The sequence below is a fragment of the Herpailurus yagouaroundi genome, unplaced genomic scaffold, assembly GCF_014898765.1.
Source record: "Herpailurus yagouaroundi ecotype Mexico unplaced genomic scaffold, PumYag 193, whole genome shotgun sequence".
Taxonomy (NCBI): Eukaryota; Metazoa; Chordata; class Mammalia; order Carnivora; family Felidae; genus Herpailurus; species Herpailurus yagouaroundi.
The window spans coordinates 7,574,950-7,590,744 of NW_024412424.1; the positions used below are offsets into that span (position 1 = coordinate 7,574,950).

The 15,795-nt window shown below is 59.6% G+C and overlaps 4 protein-coding genes across 10 annotated transcripts in view; 1 reads left to right on the forward strand and 3 right to left on the reverse strand.

Annotated features, from left to right (window-relative positions):
- RNF123 (ring finger protein 123) overlaps positions 1-9,373 on the forward strand; it is a 36,883-nt gene extending 27,510 nt beyond the window's left edge. For 4 of the 7 annotated variants that reach the window (XM_040445370.1, XM_040445373.1, XM_040445371.1 and 1 more), the window contains exons 27-39: positions 920-1,097; positions 1,898-1,972; positions 2,122-2,209; positions 2,303-2,390; positions 2,478-2,562; positions 3,891-4,030; positions 4,130-4,318; positions 4,411-4,486; positions 4,698-4,782; positions 8,355-8,497; positions 8,647-8,741; positions 8,877-8,962; positions 9,039-9,159. In XM_040445370.1, coding sequence (XP_040301304.1) covers positions 920-1,097; positions 1,898-1,972; positions 2,122-2,209; positions 2,303-2,390; positions 2,478-2,562; positions 3,891-4,030; positions 4,130-4,318; positions 4,411-4,486; positions 4,698-4,782; positions 8,355-8,497; positions 8,647-8,741; positions 8,877-8,962; positions 9,039-9,159 — 1,449 coding nt within the window. Of the gene's footprint in view, positions 1-919; positions 1,098-1,897; positions 1,973-2,121; positions 2,210-2,302; positions 2,391-2,477; positions 2,563-3,890; positions 4,031-4,129; positions 4,319-4,410; positions 4,487-4,697; positions 4,783-8,354; positions 8,498-8,609; positions 8,742-8,876; positions 8,963-9,038 lie in introns of those variants that run through there. The other 3 variants (XM_040445375.1, XM_040445374.1, XM_040445376.1) reach the window with 2 other exon arrangements.
- On the reverse strand, positions 5,247-7,950 carry AMIGO3 (adhesion molecule with Ig like domain 3). Its single transcript, XM_040445384.1, has one exon. The coding sequence runs from the start codon at positions 7,642-7,644 to the stop codon at positions 6,121-6,123; it is 1,524 nt and encodes a 507-aa protein (XP_040301318.1). The 5' UTR covers positions 7,645-7,950; the 3' UTR covers positions 5,247-6,120.
- GMPPB (GDP-mannose pyrophosphorylase B) lies at positions 9,343-11,826 on the reverse strand. The gene is made up of 9 exons (XM_040445386.1): positions 11,459-11,826; positions 11,264-11,344; positions 11,124-11,172; positions 10,846-10,988; positions 10,472-10,630; positions 10,308-10,386; positions 10,106-10,233; positions 9,804-9,986; positions 9,343-9,721 (listed from the first exon to the last, which is right to left on the reverse strand). The coding sequence occupies exons 1-9, from the start codon at positions 11,585-11,587 to the stop codon at positions 9,590-9,592; spliced, it is 1,083 nt and encodes a 360-aa protein (XP_040301320.1). The 5' UTR covers positions 11,588-11,826; the 3' UTR covers positions 9,343-9,589.
- Positions 11,827-12,184: 358 nt separating this feature from the next.
- IP6K1 (inositol hexakisphosphate kinase 1) overlaps positions 12,185-15,795 on the reverse strand; it is a 59,028-nt gene continuing 55,417 nt past the window's right edge. Inside the window, exon 6 of the mRNA XM_040445385.1 lies at positions 12,185-15,616. Within this exon, the coding sequence (XP_040301319.1) occupies positions 15,083-15,616 (534 nt within the window). The 3' untranslated portion in view covers positions 12,185-15,082. The remainder of the gene's footprint in view (positions 15,617-15,795) is intronic.

Consider the following 15,795-nt stretch of genomic DNA (forward strand, 5'->3'; position numbering starts at 1 on the left):
CCCCCCCCCCCCCCCCCCCCCCCCCGCAATGCAGTGGCTCCCTGGGTGCATAGGTTCCATCCCCTCTTTAGACTTGGTCTTCTCTGGCCTTCTGTGGCAGTATGCTCCCAGCAGGCCTTCTGGCTCAGGCCCACCCTCTGACCCCTGCTTGTGTCTTCTCGGGTTTTCAAGTTTGAGGGCACATCAGAGCTGGTGTCAAGTCCAGATGCTCCGACTCTGAGAGATTTGGGTGGTCTGGGCTGGGGCCTGGGACTTTGCTCTGCTCTGCTCGGTGACCCCTCCTGGGCACAGACCATGTGGAACAAGGCCCTTGGCAGGTTTGCTTTCTATGGCCTCTGTTGCATGTAATCATGCTCTTCAACACCACCTCTTTGGGGACATTTTTAGGCACCATATGCTGCACATATCCTAAGCCACATCCCCTCTGCCCTGGACCAGGCCTGCTTCTCTTCCGGTACTTCTGACCTCCACGGAGGTTCCATCACCCCCAGAAATGTGGGCCCTGTTTGGTGCAGCCGGTCCCTTGCCCCCACAGCCCATCGGTGCTTCACCATTCCTGGCCTTCCAGTCCCTTGTCTGCTGTCTTGGGCCTAGATGAGGCCATGTAGCTTCTTTACTGTCCTGCCCCCACTCGTCCCTGCAGCTCCTTTTGCACTGGGCAGTGCTCCAACTCAGACTTATGGTCACATGACACCTTCTCACTTAAAACCTTGTGTACCTTTACTAATGCAAGCCAGAATTCTGATCTAGGCTGGGGTGTTGCCTCTCCAGGCACAGGGTGCACCCTCTTGCCTATCAAGCATGTGACTGCCCTGCCTGAGCCACTAACGAGGAGGCCTTTCCCGAGCCCCAGACCGTGCCCTGCCCCTTGCAACCCTTTCTACGAATAGCCTAGCAGCACCCCTTGTGCCTCCTATAGGAGAAGATGCTAGATATCTACTGGCTACTACGCGTCTGCCTGCGGACCGTTGAGCATGGCGACCGCACAGGTTCTCTCTTTGCCTTCATGCCTGAGTTCTACTTGAGCGTGGCCATCAACAGCTACAGTGCTCTCAAGAATTATTTTGGCCCCGTGCACAGCATGGAGGAGCTCCCAGGTGACAAAGCCATTCAGGCCGGGAGGGGGCAGGAAAAGGGCCTTTATTGTAAACCCTTAGCAACCCTGTTCTGCACCCTCATGGCCCAGCAGCACACATCCGTGTAGGAAAGAGGGGAGGTAGCCCCTGTTCTCTTTGGTCCTGTGTTAGACAAGCATCTGCAAAAGCCCCACATGGTGGAGATCCCTGCCCTGGTATTAGCGGCCACAGAGCCAACAGCTTCTCCCGGATGCTAGGAAGGAAAGAGACAGGATGGAGTGCCGGAGTGGGGGCCCCTCCGCTTTCACTTCCTTCTTGCTGTGGTAAGGGAGCCGGTTGGCCTCACACAGACACCCTGGCACTGCACGTGGGATGTGGCAGCCCATGCAAAGGCAGAGCGGCTTGTGTTTGCAGATCGCAGTAAGGGGTGGTGGTACCCTGCTGGAGGCCATACGTAGGAGCTTGGGCTTCTTGCAGACCACTGATTTCAGGCTGGGTTTGGTGGTTTATGTCTGGATCAGGCTGTGGGCTGTCAGGCCCCTGGCCTGTCCCCTGCCCCGCCCCAGGGTGTGTGTAGAGATGGGTTTGAGCCCAGTCAGGACTCTTGCAGGACCCGTCCTCCCCCACAGTGAGTCTGTGCAATGGCCTCTCACAGTCAGTGAATGCCATGCCCAAAGTCCCTAGATGACAGCTTGGGCCCAGACTGGCCCTTGAAGTCAGCTCTGGAGCCCGCTGCCCAAGCCCACTCACCCTGCCAAGGGACGTGCCTGCCTCTGGAACCCCCGCTCCCGGCCAAGCACTCCTACTGCCCCATCCTGCAGGCTATGAAGAGACTCTGACACGCCTGGCTGCCATCCTTGCCAAACACTTTGCCGATACACGCATCGTGGGCACTGGTGAGGTGCCCTACAAAGGGCTTGGGGATATGGGGATGGGATGGCACTTCTGGCTGGCCGTTTTTTGCAGAATGCCGGCCAGGTGGGCTTGAGGCATGGGGGCCGGGGCTCATGCCAGCTACCTGCTGAAGCACAGCCTGTCCCAACAGACATCCGTGACTCGCTGATGCAGGCCCTGGCTAGCTACGTGTGCTACCCACACTCCCTGCGGGCTGTGGAGCGGATCCCTGAGGAGCAGTGAGTGGGGGTCGGAGCAGGGAGGCGGGCACTCTGACCTGCACAGCACCATGTCTGGCCTCACCCTGTGCCCACCACCCCTTGCCCTTGCAGGCGTATTGCCATGGTAAGGAGCCTCCTGGCTCCCTATGAGCAGAGGCCCTGGGCCCAGACCAACTGGATCCTGGTGCGACTCTGGAGGGTAAGTGTGGTTGGATGGGAAGTGGCTATGGCTGGCTGAAGGGGAGGGTTTCCCTGCCTCCCTGACCCCCACTGACCCTACCCACAGGGCTGTGGCTTTGGGTACCGCTATACACGGCTGCCGCACCTGCTGAAAACCAAGCCAGAGGACGCCAACTTGCCTAGCCTCCAGAGTGAGTGTCCAGGTTGGGTGACCCAATGGCTCTGGCCCACTGCTGTTGGTCTTCTTGGACTCTTCTCGCTTCTCCTGGCCTGTCTCCCGGACTCCTGTTGGGCCCCAGCTCTGCCCCCCGGCATTTCCATTTCCCTGCTTCCTCCCAGTCCAAGGACACTCTGGGACACCTCCCCCTTGCTCCCCTGTCCCATGTGTGTCCTTTGGGCCTGAATGCTGTGCATGGGTCATGGTGAAAAGGGGCAGCATCTTCTCAGGGTGCTGGCAGCTTACTCAGAGTGAGGACTCCGAACCAGCTCCCTGACCTCCAGCCTCGTCCTGGCACCATGTCCACCTCCCACTTCAGTGTACTTGAGTCAAGGCAGGGGCACAGACTGGGGCTTGATCAGGGCCCCAGAGGGTGCCCATGGCGTTCCCAAGAGGAAGGGGAATTTGGTTGGGGGCAGAGGTTGTACTGTCTCTCCAGGGGCCATGGACAGCCCAGCAAAGCCCTGTGAGCCTGAGGACCTTTACCTAGGCTCCTCCTGGGTCCTGGGTTTTCTGCCTTGCAGTCTGCCTGCCATACTCTGCACTCACCCCACTTGGTGGTTTTCCTAGGCCTACGTGATGTCTTTCTGCCTTCATGGGCAGGGTTTTTGCACAAAAGGTCCCCAGAGACTGAGTGCCTTGTGTGAAGTCACTCATCAAGCCCTTGCCGGTTTTCTTGGATGCACCAGCGGGTGGAACTGAGCTGCAGTTAGAGTGGCAGTGGGACTATATACTCATCCTGCTGGCTGTAGGAACTATTGATTTGCACAGGGTGGGGGGTGGTGTCCAGCCCGGCTGTGGCTTAAGGGCTCTGGTTACCGCTCCCCGTCAGCCCAGACTTGGCACCCACCACCTCGGCCATATGCCAAGGCCAGGCCAAGGGCAGCAGAGGAGAGTAGAGGACGGCAGGGCTCTGACACAGTAGGTCTCGGGGATTCTGGTCTTGAAATGAATGAGGAGAGGCCTAGGTCGCCCTGTCTGGGTCTAGCCCTCTCTGAGGGGCATGCAGCTGAGGACTTCTTTGGGGGCAGGCTATGGCTGGGGGGTTGCTCTAGGCCAAAGGGATGGTGTGGGGCCAGGAATAACTTCAGCCTGTGGCTTGCCAGCAGGAGGAGGGACAGATTTAGCCCTAACCCCCAGGCAGCACTGTACCCTGTCTTCCCTGCCTTCATGACCTGAGCATCCTCAGGGAGTCATCTTTTTGTCCTTACACCAATGGCCCAACAAGTCAGGACAGAGGTAGACAGGCAGGAACCACAGACCAGAGTCCCCAGTGATGCCACCGTGTCAATGCCCCTGCAGAGCCCTGCCCCTCCACCCTGCTTCAGCAGCACATGGCAGACCTACTGCGGGAGGGTCCTGATGTGGCACCCAGCTTCCTCAACAGCGTCCTCAACCAGCTCAACTGGGCCTTCTCTGAGTTCATCGGCATGATCCAGGAGGTGGGTCACAGTGGGTCGTGTGGGCTGTGGTGTTGCAGAGGACCAGGCATGAACTGCAGTGTGTCCAGGCCACTGACTGCCCACCTGCTGGTGGCTCAGATCCAACAGGCTGCCGAGCGCCTAGAGCGGAACTTTGTGGACAGCCGGCAGCTCAAGGTGTGTGCCACCTGCTTTGACCTCTCGGTCAGCCTGCTGCGTGTCTTGGAGATGACCATCACGCTGGTGCCTGAGATATTCCTGGACTGGGCCCGGCCTACCTCTGAGATGCTGCTGCGGCGTCTCGCACAGGTGTGTCCATCTGGGCAGGGAGGGGGGCCCCTGGGGACCCCCCGGTGGTGAGCCCACCCATCCACTCCACCAATGGGCTCCTGCCCTCACAGCTGCTGAACCAGGTGCTGAACCGGGTGACGGCCGAGAGGAACCTGTTTGACCGCGTGGTCACCCTGCGGCTGCCTGGTGAGGACCCAGTGCCCTGAACCCAACATAGCACAAGCCTTGGTTCCTCTGCTAGGAGTTGTGATGCCTGATTGTCCATTCTGCATTGGGACAGGCAGGCTTGGTACCCTCAGCCTTAGGTCGCCCTTCTGCGGGGAGGACAGGGGGGCTCGCACTAGCCAGGAGGCCTGGATCCCTCTCCAGGATCCCTGGATCCCTCCTTTCCCTTCAGGCCTGGAGAGCGTGGACCACTATCCCATTCTGGTGGCTGTGACAGGCATCCTGGTGCGGCTCCTGGTGCATGGCCCGGCGTCGGGGTAAGTGTTAGGCACCAGGGCCCCATGGGAGCTGGCATGGCTGATGGGGAGTGCACCAGGCAGGGTCTCCCTGCCGCCCGCCGTTTCTTCATCTCTAAAAGGGACCTCAGCATCAGGCGTTGAGGCCAGGGGGAGGTCATGAGGTACAAACTGCCTAAACAGGTGGTAGCAGCAGTAGCTCTGAGTAGGAGAATCAGGGACCCCAGCAGAACAGCTGAGCTGCATGGGCATAGCCACTGGCTTGTGGTTATACCTCAGGCATGGGCGGGGTGCTCTCCTGCAGCATCCAGCACAGCACTGCTGGGAAGGGGGGCTGAGCGCACACACTGATACTTGTGTTCACGAAGGCTCTGGTGATGAGCGTGTACCACCTTTATTAAGGAACTCCATGAACAACTGGATCCAGGACTTGTAGGAGCCCCCAGCTCAGCACCCACGCGGGAGGGGTTCCCAGGCCCCCCGCCCCCTTCCCTGCCTCCCTGTGGTGGGTGGTAAGAGCATATGAGACCAGGGCACTGCCTCAGCCATTAGACCAAGATCAGTGCCAGACCTTAAGAGGCTTCTACCCTCGAGGGACAGCAAGTTCCGGCTAGGCCCTCCCATCTTGGCTATGCTCGGGCTTTTTACTGCTAAAAAGCTGGGGGCACAGGCCATGTTGCCCCTTACTGCTGTCTTGTGAGCCCACGGGAGAGGCTGTGCTCTCAGAGTGGTCTGTGGCTGCCCCTGACCAGAGGGAGCAGGGCCACTCTGGCTGATGCTCAGGCCAGGCCCCCTGGGGGTCTCTTGAGGAGCCCCACCTGCTTCCTTTCCTGCCCAGCAGACTACATGGAGTTGTGGAGCTTGAAGTAGGTTGGATGTTGGTGCATGTTTCCTCCTTCCACCCTGGGTGGGGGCCTAGGTCTTCCTTTGGAGCCCTTCTCCTCTTCCCCTGTGGGCCCACTCTCTTCCTGTCCCCTTGGGAAGGGGAAGATGGTTATGCTTCAGTACTTCACCACGGCTTGGTAGCTGCCTCGGCCTCTGAGGTGGTGTACCTAGGGCTCTCAGGCAAGGGCTCTTCCAGATGGCCCCAGTTCCAGTCCTCGTGGGACGTGTGGGCACCAGTAGGTCCTACTAGGGTCTAGGGCCTTTGGGCCCTGTGTTAGAGCAGAGCAGGAGAGAGGGTGGGGAGCCCAGCCCCTCCATTAGTGAGTGGGGCTGCTGTGGTTGAGGTCAAGGCCGTGCAGGAGGCTGGAGGACCAAGCCCAGCGCTCCCACCAGCATCTGGCAGTTGTCAGGGCGGCAGCAGGGAGCAGGGAGAGCAGCGGGTGGCAAGTGGCCTGGCTCTGGGCCCAGGGCAGCCTAGGTCATCACCAGACCCTCAGAGCCTGTGGAGCTAGCAGACTCAGAGCCAGCCTTGAGCCGCAGGCCCACAGGATTGTAGAGATCAAAGTCCTCGGCTACTGCCAGCTGCACACGCCCATTGAGGCCCCTCCTGCCCGGCTCCAGAAAGACCACATGCTTGTGGACACTGGCCTTGCGGCTGGGCACATCCGGTGGTGTGCTGAGCACTGAGGACTGTGCGCTCAGCTCCTGGAGGGGGCTGGGTGCCCGGGGCCAGCGGCGGCAGTGGCAGGTGCGACGGTAGCAGCGGCGGCAGCCTGGGCAGGGTGGCGCAAAAAGGTAGAGCAGCACGAGCACCAGGCCCACAGCACAGCCCAGCAGGGTGGTGAAGCCTGTGTTGAAAGCCTCGGGCTCAGGGTGTGGGAAATGCACGCTCACGTTGTACTCGTGCGTCTGGTTGTGATGCAGGCGGGGCCCGGCTGCCAGGCACACAAAGACCCCCTCGTGCTGCGGCTGCACATTGCTGATGGCCAAGCTGCCATCAGCCAGCACTGCGATGCTGCCATCTCGGGATCCTGGTGCCACCAGCAGCTCGTGCTGTGGTGACACCCAGGCGATGCGCACAGCTGCGGCACTGGTGTTGCAGTGCAGCCTCAGGGACCGGCCCATCTGCACGTGCAGCTGCACTTCGGGCTGCTCTAGGCCCTGAGCCAGGACAGCTGAGCAATTCTCAAAGACACGGCTGTGCTCAAAGAAGCGCACACGGGATGTGGGTACCTTGAAGGCCAGGCACATGTACTCTCGGGCAAAGTCACTCACAGCGCTTAGGCCCCGCTGATGCCAGCGCTGCAGCAGGTGGTAGAGACGGCAGTCACAGGGTAATGGATTGTTGTGCAGGTAAAGGCCGTTCTTAAGAAAGGCTGGCAGTGCAGCCAGGTCAGGTACTGGGATGCGTCCCAGGCGGTTGGAGGAGAGATCCAGAGTACGTAGGTGGGTCGTGCCCAGACCGTGCAGGTGGTCAAAAGAGAAGGAGGAGAGTTCGTTGCAGCCCAGGTAGAGGCGGCTGAGTGCGCCCAGGCCATGGAAAGCGTGCTCATCCAAGTGCGCTAAGCGGTTATTGAACAGAAGCAGCCTCTCGAGCGCCCCCAACCCTTCGAGGTCGTGGCGGCCAAGCGCCCGCAGCGCGTTAGATGATAAATCGAGTAGCCGCAGGCCGCTGGCGTTGGTGAAGACTCCGTGACCTAGCATGTCCAGTTCGTTGTGGCCTAGGCGCAGGGCGCGCAGCCGGGAGAGTGGCGCCAGCCAGCCGGGGCGGAGGCGCTGGAGCGCGTTGTGGCTCAGGTCGAGGTCCGCAGCAGTGGCAGGCAACGCAGCCGGCACGTCCTGCAACCCCAGGCCCGCGCAGCTCAGCAGGTCAGCGGCGCACACACATCTGTAGGGGCAGTTATGGGGTGCAGAGGGCAAAAAGCCCTCTGAGCCCAGACTGCCCACCCCGACGCGCGGCATGCACAGCAGTGCGCCCAGCAGCACCAGCCAGGCCATGGTGGTGACTGCCGGGGGTGGAATGGGGCAGTTCTGTGTGGGGCGCGGCTCCAGGACTCACCCACTTCTGCTGGATGTGGGCTCCACCCCACACGCCAACCGCCCCTGCTTCCCGGGTCCAGGTCGGGACTTGGGGCCGAGCTCCACTCAGCACTCCCTCCTCCGGCTTCCCCAGCTCTCCGGGTGCTTCCCCGATCGGCTTCTAAATACTCTCCTGGAGGAGGGCGGGGCCTCGGCCTCCCATTGGCCCCAGGCCGGAGGGGGTGGGGCACCCACCCCCCAACCTCGACCTAGGTCCCAGGGTGGCCGCCAGAGGGGGCGCGAGTCCGTCTCTGATATCCCAGTCTGTTAGCCTATGGCTTTCCCCGGTGCCTGTCTTCCCGGGAATAGTAGCAGGGAAACCTGGGAGGCACGCCTTTAAGCTGCTAGTGCTATTTATTTGTTTTCTTTGGAGTTAGTGTATATTAGGGGGTAGGTAGGGTTTCAGTATCTGCTAGTCACCCATTTAAACTGGTACAAGGGCTGTATGGTTCTTACTGGGACCCAGGACTGGGCGGGGAGGGTAGGGGGTGTGGCAGTGTGAGCAGCAGGGAGATGAGGTGGGACAGAGGCAATTCAGGTGGGCTGAATTGTCCCCCCCACCCCTCCAATAGGTATCGTTTTCAGATAGGCCCAACCTTCTGACTACCCTTGCACCCTCTCCCACCCAGGACAGAAAGAGCCACGTCAGTGCTCCTGGCTGATCCCTGCTTCCAGCTCCGCTCTATATGCTATCTCCTGGGGCAGCCAGAGCCTCCTGCCCCTGGCACTGTCCTGCCTGCCCCTGACCGGAAGCGCTTCTCCCTACAGAGCTGTGAGTGGGCCAGGGGTGGGTCAGGGAAGAGGGATCCGGGACTGGCCTAGGTGAGGAGTCTCCAGAAGAGCAAATTCCCAAGTTGTGGTATTTAAGAGGCACTGGGTTCTAGGGCCACATTGGGTCTGACAACTGCCACCAACCCCCAGACACAGATTACATCAGCATTGAGGAGCTGGCCCAGGTGGAACAGATGCTGGCACACCTGACTTCTGCGTCGGCCCAGGCAGCAGCTGCCTCCCTGGTGAGTGGGAGCCACTGCACACATGTCCACACCACCCAAACACACGTTAGCACAAATGTGCATACCACACACGTGTGGCATGTGTCCTTGTCTGGGTATCTGACCCCAGCCCACCCTGCACTCTGCTCCCTGCAGCCCACCAGCGAGGAGGATCTCTGCCCCATCTGCTATGCTCACCCCATTTCTGCCGTGTTCCAGCCCTGTGGCCACAAGTCCTGCAAGTAAGTGGGCCCCATTGGTGCAGGGGGCTGGGGAAGCAGCAGGGATACACAGACCCTCCTCCTCCTCCCGTTGTAGAGCCTGCATCAACCAGCATCTGATGAACAACAAGGATTGCTTCTTCTGCAAAGCCACCATCGTGTCTGTAGAGGACTGGGAGAAGGCAGCCAGTACCAGTACCACTTCCTCGGCAGCCTAACCCACACAGCAGCAGCCTCCACCCTTGAACTCAGACCCAGGCTGGGCCCTATTTATGAGCTCCTCTTGCCCTATTCCCCATCCCCCATCCCCGCCATGTCCAACCTCCTTGTCTGAGTGTAACCTCATTGGCGGGAACCCAGCCGTGTCCTAATTGTGCCTGAGCTTGACTTTCAGTCAGGGCCACAGTGAACATTAAATTATTATTCCATACAGCCCTGGCCCGGACCTTCTTGAGGGAGTAGGCTTTGTAGAGGATGCCCAGCAAGGATCCTGCCAGATTATGTCCACAAGAGAGGGCAGGTGTCCAACAGCTTCGGCCTTGTCTAGTCCTCGGAGATAACGGCGAGTCCAGGGCCTTTTGATGTGTCAAGCCAGAGCTCCCCATGCCAGTAGGGAAATGGAGATTCAGCCAGCCCCATGGTATCCCCTCACATGATGATGCGTGGTTCCGGCACCGACTCGCCAATAGACTTGTGGGGCAGCACACTGGCCCCGTTGAGGTAGAGCTCGTCGTTAACTATGACGTCCTCACCCAGCACTGTCACGTTCTCCATGCGTACCTCGAGGGAGGGGGCAGGCCTGGTCAGCAAGGCAGGCACATTCCCTGCCCCTCTCCCCATCTGGCCCAGCCCACAGGCTTACCCACTGGCCCACGCGGCAGCGCCAGCCCACAATGCAGGACTCGAGCCAGGAGTGGGATCGGATGTGGGCATCTCGCAGCACTGTGCATCGCCGGATGCACACACCATCCTCCACTACCACACCAGGACCCAGACTCACGTTGGGGCCGATGCTGCAGTTCTGGCCAATGCGGGCACTTGGGTCCTAAGGACAATGAGGGAAATACAAGTGAATCACTGGTCTCCCGAGATGAAGTCGGGGGGGGGGGGGGGGGGGAGGGGGGGGAGGACGTGGGTTTACGATGGGCTGGGCAGGGGCCTTACCACCAGCACATTGCCCACAATGCCAGGGCCTGAGCACAGTTGCTCAGGCTGCTTCTGTCGCAGGGACTGTAGGAAGAGGCACATGCCAGTGAGAAAATCCTTGGGCTGCCCTATGTCCATCCAGAAGCCTGTTGGGAGGAAATGCATCAGGGGGCTCAGCCCAGCCACACCCCACCCCCAGCCTGTGGCCTCCCTGCCTCACCCTGCAGCTCCATGGCATATAGCTGCCCCTCCGTGGCCATGACAGGAAAGATCTCCTTCTCAATGGATGTAGGTTGCAGCTGTGGGAGTGGGCAACTCGTGAGCAGGGTCAGGGGGGTAGGGGCCTGCCCTGCCCCAGCCCACCAGCAGCTGGCTTCTACACACCTGGATGCGCCGCAGCACTGCAGGGTTCAGAACGTACATGCCTGCGTTGATCTTGTTGGACACAAACACCTGCGGCTTCTCCACGAACCGGTGAATGCGGCCTGTGTCAGCCTCACATACCACCACACCATACTTAGAGGGTTCCTCCACTTTGGTCACCTGAGTAGAGGGGGACCTCAGGCCCAATCCAGTGTGCCTGAGCCTTGATATGCTATGCATACTGTCCTAAATCTCCAGGGCTGTGCCCCAAATGCTTAAAGACACATACTGCACAGCCCTGCACCCACAACACAAGCAGATAGTTAAGGGCCGCAGACTGGAAGAGGCTGGGCATCGGGGCAGGAGTGTCAGAGAAGAAAGACCTGATCCCTTACCAGGATGGAGCCCTCCTGGCCATGGTGCCGGTGGAACTGCACCATGGCTTGGAAGGGGAAATCGCAGATCACATCACTGTTGAGAACGAAGAAAGGATCTGCAGTCTCAGAGAGCAAGTCACGGGCCAGTGCCAAGGGCCCAGCTAGGAGAGAGGTGCAGGTCACCATCTTTCTAGGGGTTTGAACCTTTGGAACCAGGCTCAGCATACCCCATCCACGCTGAGTCTCACCCCTTCTCAGACCCTAAACCCCAAAGGAACCTTCCTGTCTTTACTGACCTGTGCCTAAAGGCTCTTCTTCGTGAGACATGGAGATTCGGATTCCCAGCTGAAAGGGATAAGCCGCCTGTCAGGTTCCTCCCAACAGGATGGGTGGTTGCGCGGAGAGCAAAGAAAAAGGTCAAGAGTCCGAGCCTCACCCTCTGCTCCTGCGCCTTCATTTCCTTCTCCAGCACCTGAGACATGTAGCTCACCGCCAGAATCACGTGGTCTACGCCTGCCTGTTGGACAAAACAGCGCCGGCGGACAGAAGGTCTCAGCCAGAAGGCACGGGCAATCACGATCTAGTCCCTTGTCCTGCCAGGTCCCACCACGACACCGACCCCGGGTCTTACCGCGGCCAGCGCCTCCACTTGGTGCAGCAAGATGGGCTTATTGCAGAAATCCACCAGTGGCTTCGGGATGCTCAGCGTCAGCGGCCGCAGACGCGTCCCATAGCCGCCCACCAAGATCAGTGCCTTCATCGCGCCTGCGGGCGGCCGGAGAGTGAGTCCCAGACTCCGAAGCGTCCGCGGCCCGGCCCGCCCGGCCGAGCCCTGCCGCGAACTCCCGCCGCGGCCCGAGCCCTTCACCTGCCAGACTGACCCACTCTGGCTCTGCCTTGGCCGCCCAGTCCGCCCTGACGCCTACCGGGGACCGCACACAGGAAGAAGCGACGCCAGACGGAGAGCTGCTGGCCCGGAACTCAGGCCGGACCTAGGCGGGGGGGTGACGTTGGCCCGAGCCGGCCAATCGGCTGCCGTATACGTGGCACGGACGCCGACGTCGGAGCGCCGGGGCGCGGCGTTCTGGCAGACGTAGCCAATGAGAGCCCGAGCACGCCGAGCTGCCATGGGGACCGGGACGGGGTCTGCGGGTCAGCTGCCTATTGGCGGATCCAAAGGCGGAACTGGCGCCAAGGGCGAGGCTCTCTCGCCGACGGGTGCCGGGGTCCGCTGCCGCGCGGCCGTTTCCGGCCCCGCCCCGGCGCAGCGGCTCGTGGGACTCGGCGGAGGGACGCGGGGCAACGGGGTTGGACCTGCCTCCCAGGAGCCGCGGGACTGCAAAGACGCGGACACAGCTCAGTTTCTAGCGGCTTTATTTTGACATACACGACCTCAGACACAAGCGGGGCGGGCAGCGCTAGGTGTACAGAAAGGGGCCGCCGGGCCCAAGGCCCGAGCACCCCTCCCCCGCACGCAAGGTCCCAAGGAGACGCAGTGGCCCAGCCGTGGGCGGAGCCGAGAGTGGAAGAGGGTGCAGACCTGGGGCAGCTTGGGCAGGTTTAGGCAGCTTCCAGGAAAGTGGAGCAAAGAACGATTCCGTGCCCCGAGAAGCAAATGAACCACGTCCTTCCCAGGGTGCTCCAATTTTTCTCATTAAACATTTTTTTAAATCAGCACAAACAAAACCAAATTGAACAGCTTTAAAGTTCCAAGCAATCTGCATCTAGGGGGCGTGCACGTGGCCAGATGTGCGCGAGTGAGCAGCGGCTACTGAATTAGCCCAGGGCTTTGGCCCCTGGGGAAACCCCCACACCCACTGCACAGGCCCCAATGTGAGGGGAGGGAGAGGTGGGGTCTCCTGCAAATTGCTACACTGGTCCCCTTCCTCGTTAAGCACCACCGGTCCCACCCCACCCCCCCTAGCCCAGGGGGCTGGTGTTGACTTGGCCCAAGTAAGCACTATAGAGGGGGGTCACTTGAGCGCCCCAACCCATGATCCCGCGTTGTACTTTGGTCCCAAGTTGGGGTTTGGGAAGGCAGGGCCTGGCAGGGACAGGGCTCTCTGGCAAGGACCAGGGAGAGAGTAGAGGCAGAGAGAGAGAGCATGTGTGCACACACAAGCCCAACACCCACCAGGTAACAGAGCTGGGTCCCCCCAGTGTCAAAAGTGCCGAAAAGAGGGGTCCTGCCCTAATGGAGAAGCAGCAAATCCCAGACCCTTCTGCTCTTTTTAGTGCCAGAAAAACACTGAAGATAAGTAGGTATAACTCTCTCACTACGAAGAGAATGGGGCAGCATCTGCTCCCCCAAATACAGGAACTGAGGCGGCACAGCACATCCCCAGGCTGGAGAGTTTCAACTGAAGGGAGTCCCAAGCAGCCCCTGACTCTGTCTTGGCCTTTGCCCTGCCAGGAAACGACGGTCTGCACTAATGAAGAGCTACTACCCCTATGGCTGAAGCCACAGAATGGCACAAGAAAGATGGTCATTATTGACCAGAAACAGGCAAGTTGTCCCTCCCAGCCCCAAGGAATGGGAACCTGCCCACCACTGGCACCAGGATCAGAGGGCCGAGAGAGATGGGATCCATCAAGGAGCCCGTTTAAGGACTAGGAAAGTAGTCCACCAGTTATCAAGGCTTCTCATATACAGACTGGCAGGCTTACCTTTAATGCCCAAACAAGGGCCATGCCAAAAATGACAATGACAGCGGCCCTAGGCCCAGAGGTGAGGGCACTAACCATGGCAATGGCTGAGTGCCGTGTCACCTCCTGGCCACATGTTAGAGGTGGCAGGTCTCTGTGCCATTAAGGGCTGGCGGCAAAAATTACTGAAACCACAAGAAGGGTTGCCCCTTGGGCCTTCACTGTACCACACTGTTGAGCAGGGCCACACTCCAGGCCTACAGACAAGGTGCTGGGCCAGCAGGGAAATACCTCATACAATTCATTTGCTACCAGTTCTTTGTAAAAAGGTAGCACCTGCTGACAACAGGCACAAGGGCCAAAGCTCACCTCAGAAATGGAAAAGACTATTTTGCTGAGGAAAGCATGATGGAAATCAATATTTACTAATAAACAAGGCTACAGCCCAGGGGAAAGATCCCAAGTAACAAGGGCTGGCAGATGGAGAAATGGACAGACTGATGGATCCCAGGAATGATAAGACAAAACTCATTAGCAGAATCTGGGCACCTGCACCCAGGGCCCAAACAATGTCCCTATGAGAAGACAAGCTTAAAAAAAGCTCTCCCTCCCACGACTGGAGCTCCTTACAATGGGCTGCTGCCTTGAGCTTAGCCTGGGGAAAGGTGACACCCTGAGCGGACCACAGCCCTTGAGCCCTGGGACGGGCAGCCCATCCAGAGGCAGCACAGCTGCCCAAGCTAGAGGAAGAGGACTCCCACCCATAGCCCAAGAACTGCAAATACTGTCTGGGCCAGAGCCACCAGAGGCCCTGGAGCCTGCTGGGACATTAACTCTCCTTGGCAAATACAGCAGGGACCCCTTCAGTGGGGCAGGAAGGGGTAGCCTCTTCAGACAAGGGATCTTGGTGAGAAAGGCTGGCTGGGGTGTGCAGGCAGGAAGAGGAGCAGGCTCAAGTGCCAAAGAGTGCCTGGGAGTCCCATGGCCTACTCTCTGTCAAAAGCTGGCTTCAGCACAGCTTCATGAATCTAGCCTCACGCCAAGGTCAGAACTGAGAAGGACGGGTCCAGCTATGTGCAATTGGCCCTGTGGTATCCTGGGGGCATCTGTTAAAGCACTGGCTGATGCCCGCACCACCAGACTAGAAAGTCCCCAAGAGCTGGGCACCCAATCCTCTACTTCTGAGGAACAAAGGATGAGTGAGCACAGAGGGACCCTGCACCAGTCCAGTGCTTCACCCTAAAACCTGCAGGGCCCTATAGCCACAGACCCCAAAGACCTAGGCCAGAGAAACCAACGTCCAAGGGCACCCTGTCCCTGCTGCCAAGCCCATCCACCAAGGGCACCTCTTCCTTCCTAAGCCAGCCTGGACACAGCAGTCAGAACTGTAGAGCTAAAGAAGCCTGGCTGTGAGGATGTGTGTTGTGCCCTCCTTCACTTTATATATATGGATTCCAGGCTACAGCTAAAAACATTTCTTTTAGTTTACACCAAAGAGAAATATAACCCTTTAAAAGCAAGTCTGTGTGTCCTCACGGCGAGTTCAGTCAGAGCAATGGTCCCTGCCTGCGGGTGGAGAGGAAGGGGTTCTGGGGGCCCAGGGCGGGGCCTACTGGTTCTCCTCCCGCATCTGTTCCATGATGCTGATGAGGTTCTCCAGGCCGAACACATAGCCTCGGTCTGGCCCATCATGCACGGTGGGGTCATCCCGGAAGCCCTTGAACGTGCTATGTGCAAAGTCGATCATGCGGACATCCACCTTGGGTGGAGAGGAGGGGCCGGCCTCAGGGCTGGTGCTACTGGGGCTGGTGCTAGGGCCACAGGGTGGCGCCACCTCAGGGAGCCCAGTATCCAGGTGCTTGAGACGCATCTCGGCCCGGCGGTCCAGGAAGGACTCTGCCCGGCACTCCCTGCCATCGTAGATGACAAGCAGGGAGCTGGAATAGAAGCGGTAGGATGCCTGCCGCTCCAACACAGCTTTCAGGCCCCGCAGTTTGCTCAGGATGGGCTCAAAAAGGTCACGCCTCAGGTCCAGGCCATTGTGCAGGTACTGATAGAGGGCGTTGCGGAAGCCTTCAATGGAGAGCCCACGGCCATAGTACTTGTTCCTGCAGAGGTAGTGTCCTGTGTCCAGCTGGTATACCTGAAAGCCCAGGAGACAGAGGGGGTGAGCACCAGAAAGGTCTGATGACCGTATAGTGCCCTGGGCAGGCACTGTCAAAAGTACTTCTGACCAGCCTTAATCGTCCCAATGTCAAGGCAACAGGCTCTCACAGTGGCTCTGTGTCTGGAGCCCAAAGGTCATCAGGTAAGGCCGAGAGG